The sequence below is a fragment of the Pongo abelii genome, chromosome 6 (genome assembly GCF_028885655.2).
Source record: "Pongo abelii isolate AG06213 chromosome 6, NHGRI_mPonAbe1-v2.0_pri, whole genome shotgun sequence".
Taxonomy (NCBI): domain Eukaryota; kingdom Metazoa; phylum Chordata; class Mammalia; order Primates; family Hominidae; genus Pongo; species Pongo abelii.
In genome coordinates this window covers 139,544,300-139,564,045 of record NC_071991.2, presented here as the reverse complement: position 1 = coordinate 139,564,045, position 19,746 = coordinate 139,544,300, and the positions used below count along the sequence as shown (strand labels likewise).

General features: G+C 39.6%; 1 protein-coding gene across 1 annotated transcript in view; it reads right to left on the bottom strand.

The window, feature by feature from the left end:
* MGAM2 (maltase-glucoamylase 2 (putative)) overlaps positions 1 to 19,746 on the bottom strand; it is a 110,730-nt gene that overhangs the window by 65,248 nt on the left and 25,736 nt on the right. The window contains exons 10-17 of the mRNA XM_024249975.2: positions 18,661 to 18,786; positions 16,396 to 16,527; positions 16,210 to 16,308; positions 13,463 to 13,576; positions 12,410 to 12,494; positions 9,742 to 9,859; positions 3,517 to 3,688; positions 2,861 to 2,977 (exon numbers count right to left, since the gene is read on the bottom strand). Of these exons, the coding sequence (XP_024105743.2) occupies positions 2,861 to 2,977; positions 3,517 to 3,688; positions 9,742 to 9,859; positions 12,410 to 12,494; positions 13,463 to 13,576; positions 16,210 to 16,308; positions 16,396 to 16,527; positions 18,661 to 18,786 (963 nt within the window). The remainder of the gene's footprint in view (positions 1 to 2,860; positions 2,978 to 3,516; positions 3,689 to 9,741; positions 9,860 to 12,409; positions 12,495 to 13,462; positions 13,577 to 16,209; positions 16,309 to 16,395; positions 16,528 to 18,660; positions 18,787 to 19,746) is intronic.

Below are 19,746 nucleotides of genomic sequence, written 5' to 3'. Positions count from 1 at the left end.
TCCCAATGTAGAATTGCAAGCAAGTGGCAGAGTTTAAATTTGGTATCTATCGGCCAGGCGCGATGGCTCACATCTGTAATCCCAGCACTTTGGGAGGCTGAGGCAGACAGATCACGAGGTCAGGAGATGGAGACCATCCTGGCCAACATGGTGAAACCCTGTCTCTACTAAAAATACAAAAATCAGCTGGGTGTGGTGGCACGTGCCTGTAATTCCAGCTACTCGGGAGGCTGAGGCAGGAGAATCGCTTGAACCAGGGAGTTGGAGGTTGCAGTGAGCTGAGATCGTGCCACTGCACTCCAAACTGGCAACAGAATGAGACTCTGTCTCAAAAAAAAAAAAAAAAATTGGTGTCTGTCTTCTGAGGGCAGTTTGCAGCAGCCCCAGAGTGAAATGGAAGCCCCACAGGGGTTACCATGGAGATAAAGTGGGACCTGCTCCTTCCAGGGTTGCTCCAATTTATTTTATATATTGAGGTTTCTCATAATATTTTATTTGGGAAATAATATAAGTTGTACTACTACTAAAAAAAAAATCCATTGCCTTATAAGCCACATTGCCTGCCACCATGGTCTGTAATCCACCATTTCCTTTCCATGTGCTTGTATGAATTTTAATTTTAACATTTTATGTCCAGTTTTATCTGTAATGTTTCCACCATCAACATGTTTTATTTTCCCTATCCCAAAGATTAGTGACCTCTATTTGTTCTTTGACATACATTGTGCAAATAAATTATGACGATGGTTTTTAGCAGATTTTATCCAAGAGTAAAAAATAACCCTTTAGAAGAAAAATCTAATTTTCCTTGGACTCAGAGATGGAAATTTTCCATCAATGGTCTGCATTCATTTTGCTCATTTTCCACGTAATTTGGAAGATGTGAAAGACATACACGTCATCTTTTGACTTGTCATCCTATACTGCGTTACTGAAACTGAGTTTTGGATAAAGTTACCTGAATTTTTTTTTCTTTTGCTCCCTAAGAGGCCCATTTCTCCCCCTCTAAATAGAATGATTCCATAAGACCACTCTATGCACCCAGTGTAGGGCTCATGAAAACTCTGAGGCCAAACATTAAAGAGAATAACACTCCACAGCCTCCATCACCCCGGTTGTCAACTGACAAAGTCCAGAGCTGTGCTGCCCATTATGGTGGCCACGAACCACATGAAGTTATTGAACACTTGAACTGTGTTTATTGAGACTGAGGAAGTAAACTTTCCATTTTATTTGATGATAGTTACTTTAAATATAAATCTTAAAACTGAATCAATGTATATATTTTTTCCATTAAACCAACTTTACTGCTTTGGTAGAATTGCATTTTACTTCAACTGCATACAAAAAATCTTAGCATACAAATTGAGATATGCTACAAGTGTAAAATGCATACCAAATTTTGAAGGCCTAGTAGAATGAAAAGGATATAAAATAGCTCATTAATAATATTTTGTGTTAAACACAGGTTGAAATGATAATGCTATGTAATATACACACACATATATATGTATACACATTGAGCTATATAAAGTATTTTTAAAATAATGTCCCTGTTTCTTTGTACTTTTTTGTTTGTTTTGTTTTGTTTTTTTGAGACAGAATTTTGCTCTTGTTGCCCAGGCTGGAGTACAATGGCACAATCCTGGCTCACCTCAACCTCTGCCTCCTGGGTTCAAGAGATTCTCCTGCTTCAGCCTCCCAAGTAGCTGGGATTACAGGCATGCGCCACCACACCTGGCTAGTTTTGTATTTTTAGTAGAGACAGAGTTTCTCCATGTTGGTCAGTCTGGTCTCAAACTCCCAACCTCAGGTGATCCTCCCACCTCGGCCTCCCAAAGTGCTGGGATTACAGATGTGAGCCACCATGCCCGGGCTCTTTGTACTTTTTAAATTTAAACTGACATATGTGGCTCTCCTTATAATTTTACTGAATAGAGCTAGTTTAATCAAAACAAAATACGTGCTTAAATCTAGCTTCCTGGGTTATCTGAGTGTTCTTACCTTTGTAAGTCTTCTAGGACATAGCTTCATGAAAAGCACCCACCCACCTGCTCCCAGCCACCTGCTTAGACATTTAGAAATAGTTCATCTCTTTCTAGATCAGAAGTGGCCAGAAAAGCCCAGGGATAAAATACTTTGAAGGTCGAGAGCTGGAAACTAAAATGATCATTAGCAAGTTATTCTAATGAACCTATTAACAGTTAAACCACTCGATTGGAAATATTTCAACCTAACATTACTTTATTAAAAAAAAGGACATCTCACCCTACTTGCTTCTGCCATCATCATAAACACCTCCTTAGGGGGGACTTTGAACCCACTTCTATGTACTTGCCCGTCAAAAATACTATTTTGGGTGGAAGAGCCTAAAGGTGGAATGAGTCATGAGAGATAGTTGGCAAGTCCTCCAAACTATTCATAGAAAGGTAGAATGTTGTAACAAGGTGAAAGAAATGTTGAGATCACTGGCCTAAGCCTCTTTAAATTCTTTCTCCTTCTTCCTCCATACCTATGAGGGATTTCCCTTGTATTAATTGAAATAAAATACCAACAAATTCCAATTGTCCTATCTTATATAAGATAGAACAGAAGTGATGGCAGCACCATAGAAACTTTAACAAATCTTCTCACTTTGTTGGTGAGTTTCCAAGAATAAAATCTTTCAGTATATACATACCCCTTCCAATGCACCATCACCTTGATTGATACCCTGCTTTTTAAGGCTATGATACAAGACTTTTTTGTCCTTCTGCTGCAGTTAGTGCCAACCTGTAGTACTATTTTCCTCAAATCCTCTTTAAGAGCCAGTAGATTAGCTAATCCAAAAAGTTTCCATCACTTGTCTTGGTGACCTTACCCTGAACCCGGGCCCATTGTGATTCCTTGGTAGTGGATAAAATGCTCCAAGCTGCATCCACCTTCTGCAGAGCTCCTCTGTGACATTGTTGTTATAACCACAGATGTTGGCACCTACCTGGAGAATTAGCACACATACAAGCACTGTGGTCAATGAGAGATGAAAGCATGTAGTGAAGATTTATATGATAAGGGAAGGGAGAACTTCTTAGTCACATCATCCCATGCTTAAGGAGATCCCAGAGTCACAGGGCACACTCCCAGCCAAAAGAGAGAAACAAGATAGAATCCATCACGGACTCACTGATAGTGCAAACAATGGTCTTTGTGTTGAGGCTGTTCCTTAATATTCAGTTCCCAATTTCATACTTTCTTATTTACTAATGCTCTCTTGATGGAATTTTGCTGTAATACTAATACATTTTATTCATGCTGTCTCCTTCCTATCTTCAGAGATTCCATAGATGACAACTCAATGATAAAGTACTACCATTCTATCTTCAGAAGGCAGCTCACGTAACACATAAAAATTTATTTTTCCAATACATATCACCCTGGAACATGCTCCTTGGTTTTTCAGATAATCTCTAAGGCTGCTAATTAAAAGAATGTCAACAGACAAAGGGTTAAAGTTCCCTGGTTGGAAATAAGGCTCACCATGGGGATGCCAAACAGGTTGAACTCAAGGATAGTGGGGATAGACCATCGGAGGTCATCCCATGTGGCTGCATTGTCCCCCAGCCAATGAGCAGCAAATTTGCCAGATCCAGCAAAAGTAGAACGGGATAAGATGAAGCTCCTGTTATTCATGAAGATGGTCTCCAGGGCTCTGGAAAGGAATACAGCCAGTGGAGTGTGAGGTGGGCTGTGAATGTCTAGGACTCACCTTACAATAAGAGCAGCAATGGACTTTCTAACCAAACTAAGAAAACAACACGAGGGTGTCATAAAGCAGGTGTCATAAACTTAGCACTATTTAGAGCTTCTTTCCCATTTCGGGGTAAGGTTTCAGATCTCATATAAGACAGTACAAACCTCTATATTCTAGCCCCCATAGCAATTTCTCTAGGCTCCCGTCCCCCGATTTTGTTTCCTCTATCTGGTTGGATCTGGTTGTGGTCTGGTCCTTTTGGTCTACAGTGTATTGGAACCACGATTTGAGTTATTTGTCCCATCTTTTTTCTAATGTCCTTTGGTTCCATGAATTTCTGCCATGCATAATCCTGTTCGGCACAGCACCTGCTCTGATGGGAGCTCTGCACCCTCTGCTGGACTAAAGGGAAAGTTCATGCACCAGCTGGTACACCTCTGAAACTTCAGAACTTATCCCTGGCTTCCTCTGAAACTTCAGACTTATTCTTAGCAATTCTCAATGTTAGCAAATTTTAATCTATGCAAAATAAGAGTCATTGAAATGAGTAAGTCTCAAAAGATCGCATCTGATGCTTTCTATAAAGTTAAAAACAACATAGAAAATATTATTTTCATTGTATTATAAATAAAATATTACATGTTATGTAAAACGATATAGAAATGAAAGCAGGCCGGGTGCGGTGGCTCACGCCTGTAATCCCAGCACTTTGGGAGTCTGAGGCGGGTGGATCACGAGGTCAGGAGATCGAGACCAACCTGGCCAACACGGTGAAAACCCGTCTCTACTAAAAATACAGAAGTTAGCTGGACATGGTGGTGTGTGCCTGTAGCCCCAGCTACTCATACTCAGAAGGCTGAGGCAGCAGAATCGTTTGAACCCAAGAGGCAGAGGTTGCAGTGAGCCAAGATGGTGCCACTGCACTCCAGCCTGGGCGACAGAGCAAGGCTCTGTCTCAGAAAAAAAAAAAAAAAAAAAAAGAAATAAATAAAAGCAAAGAAATTAAAAGCATGGAATTCAGAATGGTAATTACTTCAGGGGCACAGATGAACATACAGTGGGGTGACCTATGGTTGGATGTGGGCTGTTTGCCTAGCTTTTATTCTGGACATCTTTTGAACAGGCATTTTATTGAAATGACTCTCCTCTTTTGTTTTTTTCCCCCTGTAGTAAAAAGCCCACTTTTCCATTAGAGTTATAAAATTGAACAATAATACAATTAAAGGACAGTAAGACCTGAGCCATGCCACAATTGCTGCCAGCTCTTTGCAGGCAAGCTCTTCTTTCCTGCTTTCTAATACATGGTCTGAGACAAGTGTATCTTTTCCTAAAACCTCTCTCTGCAAGTCTTTACCACCAGGCACCAGGCAATTCCTCAAGACACTATCACTGTCACCAAGGCCTCCTCACTTCATTTTCCTAGGGATGTTTGGAGAGTCTATAAATACTGAATGGCTTATAATGGCAAAAGGGAGAAAATTTTGAAACGGAAAACTGCTTTAAGAAAGTAAAGTGCCTCATTCTGACAATTTGCTGTCAAAAATAGGGATAGGTTGGAGGAGAGGACTCACTCAACTCCTATCCCCACTTCTACTTTAATGTAGACTGGCCGACACTTTGCTTTTATTACCACTGGCTGCAGGTTTATTATACTCTGCAGTCATCAATCATGAAAGAAACACATTCAGCTTACATAGAGTGAAACCAAAACAGGGTTGAAGATATCTGTGGTTACAGTTTATTTAGAGGCAGGTTGATACTATAGTAAAACAGATTAGATAATTGCTCTTTTGTTTTTTGTTTTTTTAACATCTTAAAGGAACAGTCTTACTCAGAGGCTTTGTCTTTTCTATCTTTTAGTTTTCTCTTTTCTATCCCCCAGGTCTGGCCAATTTATAATCAGGTTGTGATCACTGAAAGACTCTAGTCTCCTTCGGCTTTCAGCCTAGAGGTGGGGGTAATTTTATTCCTGGTTGGCTCATTGTCCCCAAACTATGCTTCCATTTAAGGTTGAGCCAAATATTTATCAGATGAATGACTTTAGTTCTTCTGATGTCCAGATCCCATTGAATGAAAATTTTATCCATTTTTGACCCACTTCTGCCTCATGCCCAAAGACCAAGTTCCACTTATCTCCACTGTCCTCTGGGAGCGTAGGCCATTATGCCTGGCCAGAGAAATTAGAAAGACACCTACTATTTGCTCAATCACAATTACCTTTTAACTATTAACCATAACTATTAGAATATATTAACCAACCCATTCTCGATTTTATAGCACTTTTACCACATGGAGTCACAGGCAAAAAAGCAATTTGAAACTTTCTTCCCCTCCTCCAACCCTTTCTTACTCTTTCTTACCCTTACTACTCACTCTGTTTCCCACTTCTCATTCTTAGATAGAAGCATCTAAGAATAAAAATATATCAGAACAGGAGATTATGGGAATACCAATCCAATTCTCATTTCAGAGATGGGGAAATTGAGTCCTATTTATCCAGTTTATTTCTCAGGAAAAATAGAATGAGAGAGAAAAGACAAAGAGAAGATAATGAATCAGAAATATATGTCGTTCTTCCTAGAGCTTTTTTTTTTTTAACCAAAATACAAACTTTTACATTTTCTGGACAAGAACTCTCATCTGGATAATCTAACATAATGCAAAGTCATGAGGACAAAATAGTGCCGGAAAATAACACCGACCCAGTCTCTGCCTCGAAGTCATCAGGTCCCCTAGGTGCTGGGTCCTGCCCTTCCTCTCTCTCTCAAGCCAGGCATTTATCCAACAAAGTGTCTTCAGTACACACACTATTGATAAGGCTAAGGATATGGGCTGACTTTGCCCTCAAAAAGCTTACAGTCCAGCAGAGAGAAAATTAGCATCTAAAATTTGATACCATGTTTTTTGCATACTAAGCATACTGGAATATGAACAAATGCGGCACAGAAAATGGGAAATAATCTTTTCCTAGAACTGTCAGGAAAGTTTCCAGAATTGAGATCTGAGGTGAGGTTTTATAGATAAGTATATTTTGCAAAATGGACAGGGTAAGGAAGGCCATTCCATGCAGGGCAAATAGCACATGAAAGGCATGGAAGAACGAATAGCACTTGGATTTGGGAACAAGAAGAAGATGCAAAGGTGAGAGAAAAATTGTAAGAAAGGGTTAGATTATAAAGCACAGTTTGTTCATTTCTCTCCCCAGTGTAAATTTTAACATACATTCAATACACCCAGGAATCTTGATAAAATGCAGGTTTTGATTACTAAGTTCAGGGTTGAGGTCCAAGATGCTAATGTTTTCTGCTGATGCTGATGCAGCTGTTCCTTGGACTATGCTTCAAGTAGAAAGGGTAGAAGGTAGGTTACTGGGAGATAAGGGTAAAGTCAGGGAGATTAGTTCTGGGCCTAGTGTAATGATTTGTATGAGGGATGATGATAACCTAATTAAGAAGTATTATGGAGGAAAACGGAGGTGGTTACAGAAATGTTTCAAAAGTAACATCAAAAGGATCAAGGACTGATTGCATGTGAGAGCACAAAAGGCATAAAGGATGGCTTCATGCTTCTCACTTGGGAGTCTGGGATATAGGGATGCTGTTGCTACCAACCAAGATACAGAATTTAAGAGTTTCAGCCAGGTGTGGTGGCTCATGCCTGCAATCCCAGCACTTTTGGAGGCCGAGGCAGGCAGATCACCAGAGGTCGGGCATTTGAGACTAGCCTGACCAACATGGAGAAACCCCGTCTCTACTAAAAATACAAAATTAGCTGGGCATGGTGGTGCATGCCTGTAATCCCAGCTACTCAGGAGCCTGAGGCAGGAAAATCGCTTGAACCCGGGATGCAGAGGTTTCATTGAGCTGAGATCGTGCCATTGCACTCCAGCCTGGGCAACAAGAGCGAAACTTTGTCTCAAAAAAAAAAAAAAAAAGAATTTAACGGCTTCAAAAATGATCAGCTACAGTGGGAAGATTAGGTGAAAACAGGTAACAGAGCAAGGTGAATGGTATTTGAGGTACTACAAAATATCCAAGTAGACAACGTCAGAAGATTGTTTTGGATATTTGTGTCTAAAAATTATGGAAACATCCCAGGTATAATTATAGATTTTAAAATCATTAGAATTAATTACAGTGAAAACCATGAAAAGAAATAAATTACTTATAAATTACCTATGTGTTGGCATAGACTGTAAAGAGAAGAGGCCAGAAGATGGATTCCTAAGAATCATCAACAGTGAAAGAGCTGATGGAGAAGATCCAGGCACACAGATGAGAGGCAACAGCTGGAAAGAGAGCAGAGGCACCAGGCAGAGCAGTATCTGTTTTAATTTTTTTTTTTTGAGACGGAGTTTCACTCTTGTTGCCCAGGCTGGAGTGCAATAGCGTGATCTCGGCTCACTGCAACCTCCTTCTCCTGGGTTCAAGCGATCCTCCTGCCTCAGCCTCCAAAATATCTGGGATTACAGGTGCCTGCCACCACACCCGACTAATTTTTCTATTTTTAGTAGAGACGAGGTTTCACTATGTTGGCCAGGCTGGTCTCAAACTCCTGACCTCAGGTGATCTGCCCACCTCAGCCTCCCAAAGTGCTTGGATTACAGACGTAAGCCACCATACCCGGCAAGCAGAGCAGTATCTTAAAGACTGAAGGAGCTAAGTTTAAAGGAGTGGTTATGGCCTTGAGTACCAAGGAGAAAGAGAAGTCAAGTAAGAAAAGGACTGAGACAGGCCCCATAAACCCATCAAAGTCTCCCTGTCTTCTAAAGCACAACAGTGCTCTAGAAACACCAAAACAGGAGGAGAGAAGCCGAGAAAGACAAAGATGCTCTTTCCTAAGCCACTGGAGGATCCACAGCAGCTCTTTAGTTTCCCCATCTGTGCTGCAAATTCAAATTAAAATCTTAAGCCTGGCCCCAAATTTTCTTGCTCTCTTAGATATAATGATTGTATTGTACCATCTTCCACAGAAGAACTGCACAGCGAGACGAGGAGTTATTTCTCAATTTACAAAGTCACAAGTAAACAATCTACATAACAAGAGATAAAGGATGTAATGGTTTGCAGAACACATTTGTCTCCTTGGCAGACTTTCATAATGGGTGGTGGTGGCAACAGCAGTAATGGTGGTGGTGATAGTCATGGTGGCGATGGGGATGGTGATGATGGTGATTGTGGTGGCAGGGATGGTGGTGGTGGTGATGGTAGTGGTGGTGATGGTAGTGGTGGTGGTTATGATGGTGATGGTGAATGGTGGTCATGGTGGGTGGTGGTGATGGTGGTAGTGATTGTGGTGGTGGGGGGGATGGTAGTGATAACTGTGGTGGTGGTGACGGTGATAATAGTGGTAGTGATGGTGGTGGTGATGGCAATAATGGTGGTAGTGGTGGTAATGGTGTGGTTATGACGATGGTGATGGTGTTAGGTAATGATGGTGGTGGTGATGGTGATAGTTGTGTGTGCACGTGTGTATGTGTGTGTGTGTGTGTCTTGGGGCAGAAGGGAGAATTATGAGGTAGATAAGCAGGGCATTGGGAAGGAAATAGAAGGGTATGATGTAGCATTTCCAGATAAATAAACGAAATACAAGTAAATTCAAATTCCAAATAAAAAAATGAGTAATTTTTAGTATGAGAATGTCCCACACAAATTTAATTTGGTGTCCTGTATTTTTATTTGCTAAAATCAAGCAATCCTAGTGCATTCAGTAAAAGGATCCAAGCAAGAGCTGACTTTCAGCTGAGGACTCTAAATGCCTTACATAGTATTGCCTGCCAGTATCCTTGAAATAAGCTCCTTAGCCCTAAGCCAATCAAAAATAATCCTGTACAGAAATCAAGGGTGTATACGAGAGGAACTCTTAAATACTCTGTAAGAACAGAGTTTTTCTATTTTTATAAATGCAAAAAATATTTGAACAATATATTACTTATAGAACAGAAGAAAAATACTCCACCTCCACCTCCCACCTCCACATATCTGGAATTAGGGTGAAAACCAAGTCCTTACAAGTTTGTGGTTCTTGCCATGGAGTGGCCATACAAGCTGTGGATGTCATAGTGAAGGCCCCCATGAAACTCCGCGTCCATGCAGAGAGTTCTTGCAAAAAGTAAGTGATCCAGAACTCCTGGAGGGAAATACTCATTAGTGAGGCACTTCCTCATTAACCATCTTTAACAAAATAGCAGCCCAATTATTTTCTTCCTGATTACTGTACCTTCCCCACCAATTTCCACCTGACCAAATCTGTTCCAGATTTTAAATTCTATCCTAAATGCTATTTCCTGCCTGGGGCTAACATTGAGACCTCCAAGGAGATGGATTATTAAAATTAATCTGCATTCCCTTGAGCTCACAAAGAATCATGGTGAGGGGAGGCAACTGAGAAATGTGCTCAGAGCAAACGCAGTGGATCTGAGCCTAAGTATAAAGCATATAATGTTTATCTACATATATTTAATCAAGAGAAATTGAGTGTACATACAATGTATAGGTATGAAGGCAGAGAAAGGGAACTTTTTCTTTTTTATAATACAGTCACACTTAAAAGAAAAATAGAGGCCGGTTGCAGTGGCTCACGCCTGTAATCCCAGCACTTTGGGAGGCCAAGGCAGGTACATCACCTGAGGTCAAGAGCTCGAGACCAGCCTGACCAATATGGAGAAACCGCGCCTCTACTAAAACTACAAAAATTAGCTAGGCATGGTGGCGTGCGCCTATAGTCCCAGCTGCTTGGGAGGCTGAGGCAGGAGAATCACCTGAGCCCGGGAGGCAGAGGTGGCAGTGAGCTGAGATTGTGCCACTGCACTCCAGACTGGGTGACAGAGCAAGACTACATCTCAGAAAAGAAAAATAAGGTGTGACATTTGGGTAGTTTGATAGTTTGATGTGTAAGTACTCAAATCCTGCCTCTGAGAATTCTCATTGCTTGCGTTTTCCCTTCCTCAAGCCTGAAATGGTCAGTCTTCTCTGCCACTTCCTCTCCTTGTGAACTCTTCACTGGGGCCGTATCTACCTTCCTTCAGAAAGTCTTGCCCATACCTAGGACCTGAGTGTGAGGCACAATTCCAGAAAGAAGTGAGACCAGGAAAGACTGAGGTTGAGTTTTTCCTACCCAGTATAACAGAATCAAGGTTTGGAGTTGGAAATTAAGTTGAAATGTAAGATGGGAAGAAAATTCTATTTCTTGCACAGCTTGGTATGTGGCATGAGATTCACAACCACTTCAATGCTCTTTCTCATGCTAATTAATGTGCACTATGCAATCCTGGAAAGGGGAGGGGCTGCCTGGCTATGAGCAAAAGTGGACGGTCATATGTGAGTAGACAAAAGCTGGGGGTAGGGAGTGGGGTGCCCACCAGAAGCAAGCAGAAAGTGATAGGATTGAGGTTTTCTGTAGGGAAAAAAAAAAAATCAAAAACAAAATTTAGTTTCGGCCAAAAAGAGGATTGACAGATTAAGAAAAAAAAAACATGATAAACTAATCCAGAGTGGAAAAGTGGGGGAATATAGACAGAGCAGAGAAGAACAACGAGTAAGTCAAAAAAGCAAACAGTAGATTTTCAAGAGATCAAGACTTTCTCCAAAAAATTATTTACTCTTTGAGTGACCAAAAGGAGTTAAAGAAACAGCTGTACCTTGGTCTCAGGGGAATAAGTAAAGTGGGCAAATCAGAATACACTGACTGTTCAGATGCCCAACATGCCAGCATTCTCTTCCTGGAAATATAAGAAGATTATACCTTCCGTTGAGGTTAAGCTGAGGCTACATGACCAGATTCTAGCAAAGAAATGTGGGCCAGTTGGGTACACCTCCCTTCTAGGCCTGCCCATAAAATCTTCTCCACCCTCTCTCTCCCTCACCCGGGAAGCCAGAAACAAAGGTCTCTGAGGAGATGGGAGAACCAGACATAGATCCGAGTCACCACTTGGATTCAAGTCACCCATCCCTCCCCAGAGTATGATGTGAGCAAAAAACAAACGAGTATGATGTGAGCAAAAAGTAAATGATTATTGTGTTAATCCACTGAGATATTGGTATTTATTTGTTGCCAGAGCATAGTGTATTCTATACTGCCACCGCTACCCGCCACCTCCACACATATTCTTTCAAAATCAGAAACTGGAAAATTGACCTTGACTAGAAATGGGACCTATAAATAGGACCTTGAAGGCACCACTGATGCTTTAAACTGTTGTTAATGATCAGAGAGAGAGGGAGGAAGGGAGGGAAAAAAGAAAAAGGAAAAAGGGAAGAAGGAAGGAACGGAGGGTAAGGAGGAAAGAAGGAAGGCAAGAATAAAGAAAACAGTTAAGAAGATTACAGGTTTACTTCAATTTAAGGTAGTCTGTATCCTAAAGTGTCCTGAAATTCTCATAGATTTTAAAATTGACACCTGAGGGATTTGGGGGAAATGAACAGGATGAAAGCATTTCGAACTCTAGACTGGAAGGGCAGCCAGAGGAGGTAGGCAGGCTCAGACTTTGTCACACGCTTGCCCTGGAGTTATGACAGCAAAAGGGTAATCTGCTGCAGAGACTTCGGCAGAGGAGCATTCAGGATGTTTAGGAGACCCCTTAGACTGGGAAGTGAAATTGCTTCTGACCACACTGAGTATTACTGAGGGTGTTTTAAACATGGCTTATTCCTACATCATAACAAACAGGTGAAAACTTACTAGGAAGAAAAGGAGGAAAGTTCAAGTTGTTGGATTCACACTGGTTATCAGAAGCTTGGAGTAAGCTAGACACTTCATTCATTTCCTTCAAAGACACAAAACACACAAAGTGTAAAATGTGATTGAGCTACATTTAGCTGTTGAGAAATGCTTACTGAACTAGGAGCCAGGATATCTGGGTCCCTTATTAACTGCTTTTTGGATTTTAAATAATCTCCCTAATTTTTCTTACCCTCTGTTTCATCTTTTATAAAATTGAGTCATTGGATTAGGTTATATATGTGTAAGGTATATTCCACTTCTAAATGACAGTGGACACATTTTTACCTTTTATAAACTGATTTCAATCAGCTAATTCAGAATACCATTTCAAAGGTTGATCCTTGCCTTAAAAATTGTAAAGATTTTATTGTTATTGTTAAGAACCTAAGATAAACTAACATTTCTATTGTATAACTGTCTCTATCCTTTATTCCTCTGAGTGAGGAACAATAAGAGAATATAATTAAGATCAAATCTATTTTCTTACATGAATTAAAAATAAGTGATGTCTAATCTTGGTAACAAACAATTTTTTTTGTCATTGCACATCTTATTCATCAGAGTGCTTCCGAAAGTGACTGCTCCAATGCCTTGCACACTGTCACTCAGAGAATATTTGTTGAAGAAATTCCTATCGTTCTTCCATAAAAATACGAGACCCTCATTAAATTATTCTCTAATGATTAATTCAAATTTTTATGAATCAATGCTACAAATAGTAGCAATTATAATACTGTTTTAATAAAACAGTATTTTTAAGCTGACAACCAGTTAATGGAGAAAGCAAAAACTTTATCAAAATGAAATAACCAGTTGATGAAAGAGGCAGGATGAGAACCTAAGGCTCTTAGGAGCCTAATTCACTGGATATAGACTCAGCATTAAGTAAAATAATTTTGAATACTACTATGTAAAGCAAACTATTTTTTATTACACATCAAGGTCAAAACTCATCTGAAAATTTGGCACATCTGTTTCCAAAGGAAATTTGAGTCAGCAATAATAACTTACAATCCACACTCCATCAAACTCCAGATGATCATGAAATTTAGCAACCTGATCTGTCCACCACTCAGTGCATACTGGGTTGGTATAATCGGGAAAGACTGTCGGTCCCGGATATCCCTAGGACACAAAGAGGAAGGCAGTGGCAATCAGCTCGGTTGAAGGTTTTTCATTTTTACCAACAGTGATTTCTTCTGCTAGGACCCTCATTTTGCTTGTCATTTTAGAAGTAAAATGTGTGACTCCCCCAACAAAAACTAAACAGTAAAATGCATACAAGGAACAAGAAGAAGAAACAATAAAAGGAAAAGCAACTGAGTAGATCAATGAAAAGCCACCATAAGTCCTTTCCTGTGCAAAAGAAAATTTAAAAAGTACAATTGCATTATGTCGGGCCAGTTGGGAGACAAATTGTTTAAAATACTAGAAAGTCTGTATATTATTTTTCAAGAGAATGAACTTTTTTCGAGTGTTGTTAATTAAAGGTCACATGAAGTCTACTTTGAATAATTATGATTATAAATAATGTGCTGATATTTTTGGCATATAAGCAATATTTTATAAATGGTTGAATGAAGTTTGTGCTTCTTACTCAGATCATTTTTTAAATTCTACCTCCCTTTTCTGTCTATGCCTATCAAACAATAGCTTTAAAGATTTTCCACAACAAAGATATAACCATAGCCAAATTTTTGAAAATCCTTAATTAAAAGGATACCAGTTTTTGTGAAAAATTTTTGCTCATTTTCCCCATAAATTTATAGATTGTAATTTAGGAACAACTTTACACTCTGGGAACATAATGAATACATATTTTAAAATGTGGATAATTCTCAAAATTCAAGATGGGAGCTTGAACTACCCACAGTAAATGGATTGAGCTCCTGGCTCTTTGTTTTAGGTGATGGGCATCAAGTAACAATTAGATGTAACTTTGCACTCCAGGAAACAGGTGGTGTCACAAAACAGTCACCTACAGCAACATTCAACCTAGAGCAGGCCAGCAAATTTTATTCAACCAAGTGCATTTAAAACAAACCACTGGACAGGCACGGTGACTCACGCCTGTAATCCCAACACTTTGGGAGGCTGAGGCAGGTGGATCACGAGGTCAGGAGTTCGAGACCAGTCTGGCCAAGAGGGTGAAATTCCGTCTCTACTAAAAATACAAAAATCAGCCAGGCATGGTGGCAGGCACCTGTAATTCCAGCTACCTGGGAGGCTAAGACAGGAGAATCGCTTGAACCTGGGAGGCAGAGGTTGCAATGAGCTGAGATCGTGCCAATGCACTCTAGCCTGAGCAACAGAGCAAGATTCCATTTCAAAAAAAAAAAAAAAAACAAAACACACACACCACTATGCACCTCCACTACTGCTATCTCTGCCAACATCTTAGATTAAATGATTCATGCCATTTATTGGTCAATGAAGTCAACCATCTAATTCATTCTTTGTAATTATATGCAAATTCTTAATTACATATCACTCAAATATGAGTACTATTGAAACGACTCATAAGTGTGGATAAAATTTTAGGTGAGCAAAATAATTTTTATTTGACTATGGACTCCAAATGCAGTATATAAATATGGGCTTATCTAATATTTTAGAAATTAGCTTCTAACGAAACAGTAAAAGCAAAGATTTGGTGTGCAGAAGAAAGAAAACTTTCCTACTGCTTCATGAAAAGTTAGAATCAATGAAAAAAAAAGTAAATAGAATTAAGCATCGAAAGAGTCAATGAAAGGAATTAAGTGAGCAGAGTTTGGTAAGTGATCATCCATAACCATGAAAAGACAGTTTCGCAAAATAAACTACTCAGGAGCAACAAGATCTGCAGTCACATGAACTCTCTAGATGAAGCACCAATTTGAGTAAATCTTACAGAATCCAATCATCTAGGGCTGACGCTACATATAATTGAAATTGCCTATGTGATTTGATTTAAAGTACTCTCAGAAATTTAGTTATCCTGAATATAGGCCCCAGCTCAGCCTATTCCACTGCCTGAGTCGGCTACCTTAGAATCAAAACTGTGCTCTATCTATAAGTCTTATGTAAATTTAAAATATAGGCCAGGCATGGTGGCTCACACCTGTAATCCCAGCACTTTGGAAGGCTGAGGCAGGCGAATTACCCAAGGTCAGGAGTTCGAGATCAACCTGGCCAACATGGAGAAACCCTGTCTCTACTAAAAATACAAAAATTAGTCGAGTGTGGTGGCGTGTGCCTGTAATCCCAGCTACTCGGGAGGCTGAGGTAGGAGAATCGCTTGAACCCAGGAGTCAGAGGTTGCAGTGAGTCAAGATCATGCCATTGCACTCAGCCAGGGTGACAAAAGTGAAACTCCATCTCAAAAAAATAAAAATTAAAAATTAAAAAAATAAAATATATTAGCTGAGATGAGTTCCACATTAATCCATGAGCATCTTGCTATATTTTTGTAGTTGAATTTATTGTCTTGGGAAAGAGAAATTTGGAGGTGGGAGGGCTTTAGGTAACTGATTTTTCTTCTAGTTATATATTGTTTCTCAACTATCTATGGTATTAGAGGATCAAGGCTAGCTTTTTAAATTCTTCAGGTTTTTAATCATTCTATTATTATATCTACTGGTTTAAAATAGTAATAAAAGAAACCTCTAAAGCCATAAAAACAGTAACAATATTGTAACTCGCCTTTCACTCATCTTCGTACCAAAAGTACAAACTCCCCAAAACAATCATAATTTACTTTGATTTTCTTAAGAAATTACCTCCCCAACAGCAAAGCCATTGTTCCCCAAGATCCACACTCTCTTTAGGCTTCCATTATTATAGGGCTCATAGTTAGAGTTTTTGGAGATGCCAGGATTCTAATAAAGAAATATGATATAAATATTATTTTCATAAATTTTTTGCACTGGGAAAGAAAAAATAAGGTAACAAGTGTTTGAACATACCATAATAATAAGATATTTCTGTCCATTGTCATGTAACTCCTTGACAAAATCTGGGAGACCAGAGTAAGCGACTTCATCAACAGTGAAATCCTTCTTTCCATCCATGTAGTCTATGTCAGAGTACTGGACATCCTGAAAGAGAGCTCTGGCCAATCAGAACCTAGGAAACAGCACTGTGCTGATGGAAAGTATTACAGCTCTGGTTCCTGACCATTGAAAATGAAACCATATTTTCTAATGATCCTGGAATTTCCAGGGCTTGGCTACTTCTTAGGAGTAAATAAGCCATCTTTGAAAGACATGATTGCAGTTTGGTTGCTGTTTTACCTCCTTGTCCTGACAGGTGCATGTCATAAGGTATTGGGAGGGACTTGAGAGCAGGAATTGCATCTTGTTCATCTCTGTAACTTGAGAGCTTGGATGCTCGACATAATACAGATGCTCTTTAAATGATTGTTTGAATGAATCATATTATTAATGTTATAACCATGTACTAATTTAACCCAAGCATCAAGCCAGAATATATCATATGAGGAGAAGATGATCTTTTGCCCTATGAAAGTACTAGAGTAATGATTAACAAAGATCAATGACAAAAAGATAAAGCCTTACTCAACTAAACTCTCATGCACACATTTTTCCTTGTGTTTGCATATCAGCCTATGGGGAGCAGGTGTTATTCTTAGTGAGCAAATTGAAATGTGGGGGAGTTCAGTGACATTTCCCAAAATACATGCACTGGGAGGTAGCGGGGCTGATGAGGGCTTTGGGGACAGGCTCTTTGGCTTCAGATGCTCTTCTTTTCCCCAATCTGCCACCTTCCTCAAAGACAAAGGAAGTGTTCTTCTAAGTGTTCCTCAAGTATCATACAGTAGGCGTCTCGACCTTACAGGCCTGAAGGAAAATGTGGCTTATGGCCTGTTGCCCAAAGTGGCATCAACTGTTCTAATACTGCGCAGTCATTTAGGACCCAGGTGTCCTCCACAAACAAATGTAGGGAAAGATTCTATTTGTGGAAGAAAATTCTTCCTGGAATTGGATGTTTGTGGATAATAGATATGGGAGAAGTAAAATTAAACACAATCAATTCCCCTTTGACACCAAAACACATTGACCATCTGTTTTTTTCCACAGGAAAAATTGATCCCCCTGCCTGCCCTCATCATTACTCTGAGAGGGGATTGAAGAACCCTGAAGGCAGGCCAAAGCCATTTCCACATGTTCAGTCTTCCTTCAGATGTTAACATTATATTCTTTTTTTTTTTTTTTTTTTAAGATAGAGCCTCACTCTGTCACCCAGGCTGGAGTGCAGTGGCGCGATCTCAGCTCACTACAACCTCTGCCTCCAGGTTCAAGTGATTCTCCTGCCTCAGCCTGCTTTGTAGCTGGGATTACAGGCATGTGCCACCACACCTGGGTAATTTTTTTGTATTTTTAATAGAGACGGAGCTTCACCATGTTGACCAGGCTAGTCTCAAGCTCCTGACTTCAAGTGATCTGCCCGCCTCAGCCTCCCAAAATGCTGATATTACAGGCATGAGCCACCGCACTGGGCCAACACTATATTCTTACATCAAAGTTTCAAAATCCCAAAGAGCTACCCCAAATAAGTTGTTATGAAAAATTCATTAGCCACAAGTTATGCATCTCCTGGAGAAGATCATCAAATATTACACACTTAATAATTATCTTGACTTACTGGTGGACATTGAACATCATAAATACTGATGCAACCATGAAGCTTCAAAATTAGAGTTTATCAGATCTGGGAGGAGTATACGAGGTCACCGTGAGAAACTCATTTACTGTAAGTCATTATAATCATCAGCTCTTGTTACTCATGTCACCTCCAGTGTTGCTTTCTCTAATAACATAGTAGCTAACTTTGATGACATTCACCATCTGTGCTAGATGCTTTACATGCACAGTATAAGGCGTTCCTTACTACCAGCCCACCAAAGTAAGTCTTACATTCTCATTCTATAAAGCTGGAAACTAAGGCTCAGAGATGTTAATTAACTAGCGCAACATTGCACAGAGCTATGAAGAGGTAAAGCTAACATTCAAAGCCACATCTATCAGACTTCATTAACAGTATACTTTTCATGCTCAGATACATAACTTAACATGCAAATTTCTGCCAGCAAGTGTGCCTGTCTACCAATCTATTGATTTATCTACATTTTTCCTAATAAATTGAATTTAATGCAAAAAATAAAAATGGGAATTGGTGTCAAATGCATGGTAAAAGAAGTTTCAACTTACATATGGTATCTCAGCTAAACGATTTCGGCTTACAACTTCTTTCAATTTATTGATGCCACCATAATCCCTGCGACTAAGCTGGAACCCAAGACTCCAATAGGGAGGCAAGAATGGCCGTCCAACAAGCTGAAAAGATAAGTAAGTGTGTAGGCTTTTAGCATAAACATTAGCCCCATTTCATTTTCTGTGAAGTTCCCAGAGCTGAAAACGTCAGAGCTAAGAGTAATCTGCTAGAATAATTTGTGAAATCCCACTATCACATCCTTCTTTACTAAGTACATAAATGTATTCCCAACATCAGACACTAATAAAATTTGCAGAAAATGTTTCAGTAATGGTGTCATCTTGGGGAAAACTGGTGACATTCATTATTCTATAACTGTTTTTCTGAATATTTGATCACAGTGTGGCAAGGGCTAATATGGGCACTTGGAATATAGTGGCACAGAGCAAACATAGCTCCTGCCCTCAGAGAGCTTAGAGGAAATAAATAAATGCCTAATATAATTTCAGATAGTGGTGTGTGCAAAGGGTAAAGGAATAAGAACTGATGGGATTAGGAGTGAGATTACAGGCACCATGCCCAGCTAATTTTTGTGTTTTTAGTAGAGACAGGGCTCTGCCATGTTGGCCAGGCTGGTCTCAACCTCCTGACCTCAAGTGATTCGCCCACCTTGGCCTCCCAAAGTGCTGGAATTTCAAGCGTGAGCCACTGCGCCCAACCTCAAGTTTCTTCCTTTTCTATAATTTGAGTCAAATGTGAATAGCTAGCAAAGTTTATTCAGGTAGTTCCTTTTCACTGAATTTTAACTTATTGAATGAATAAGCTTTGCTGATTTGTGGGATACATGAACGGACTATGAGTTACTTGAAAGCAGGATGGTGTCTGACTTCTTTTTGCATTTCTCAAGCCTTGCACAGTGTCTCTTTGTAATGCAGAAAGCACCCAATAAAGGCCATCAAAATAATAAACAATAGATGAAAGACTCACTATCCCAGCATTTATAATCCATACAGTTTACTAATACCTTTTATTTTTCTTTTATTAATTTATAATGGGTATATGAGATAATAGCAGTAAATAAT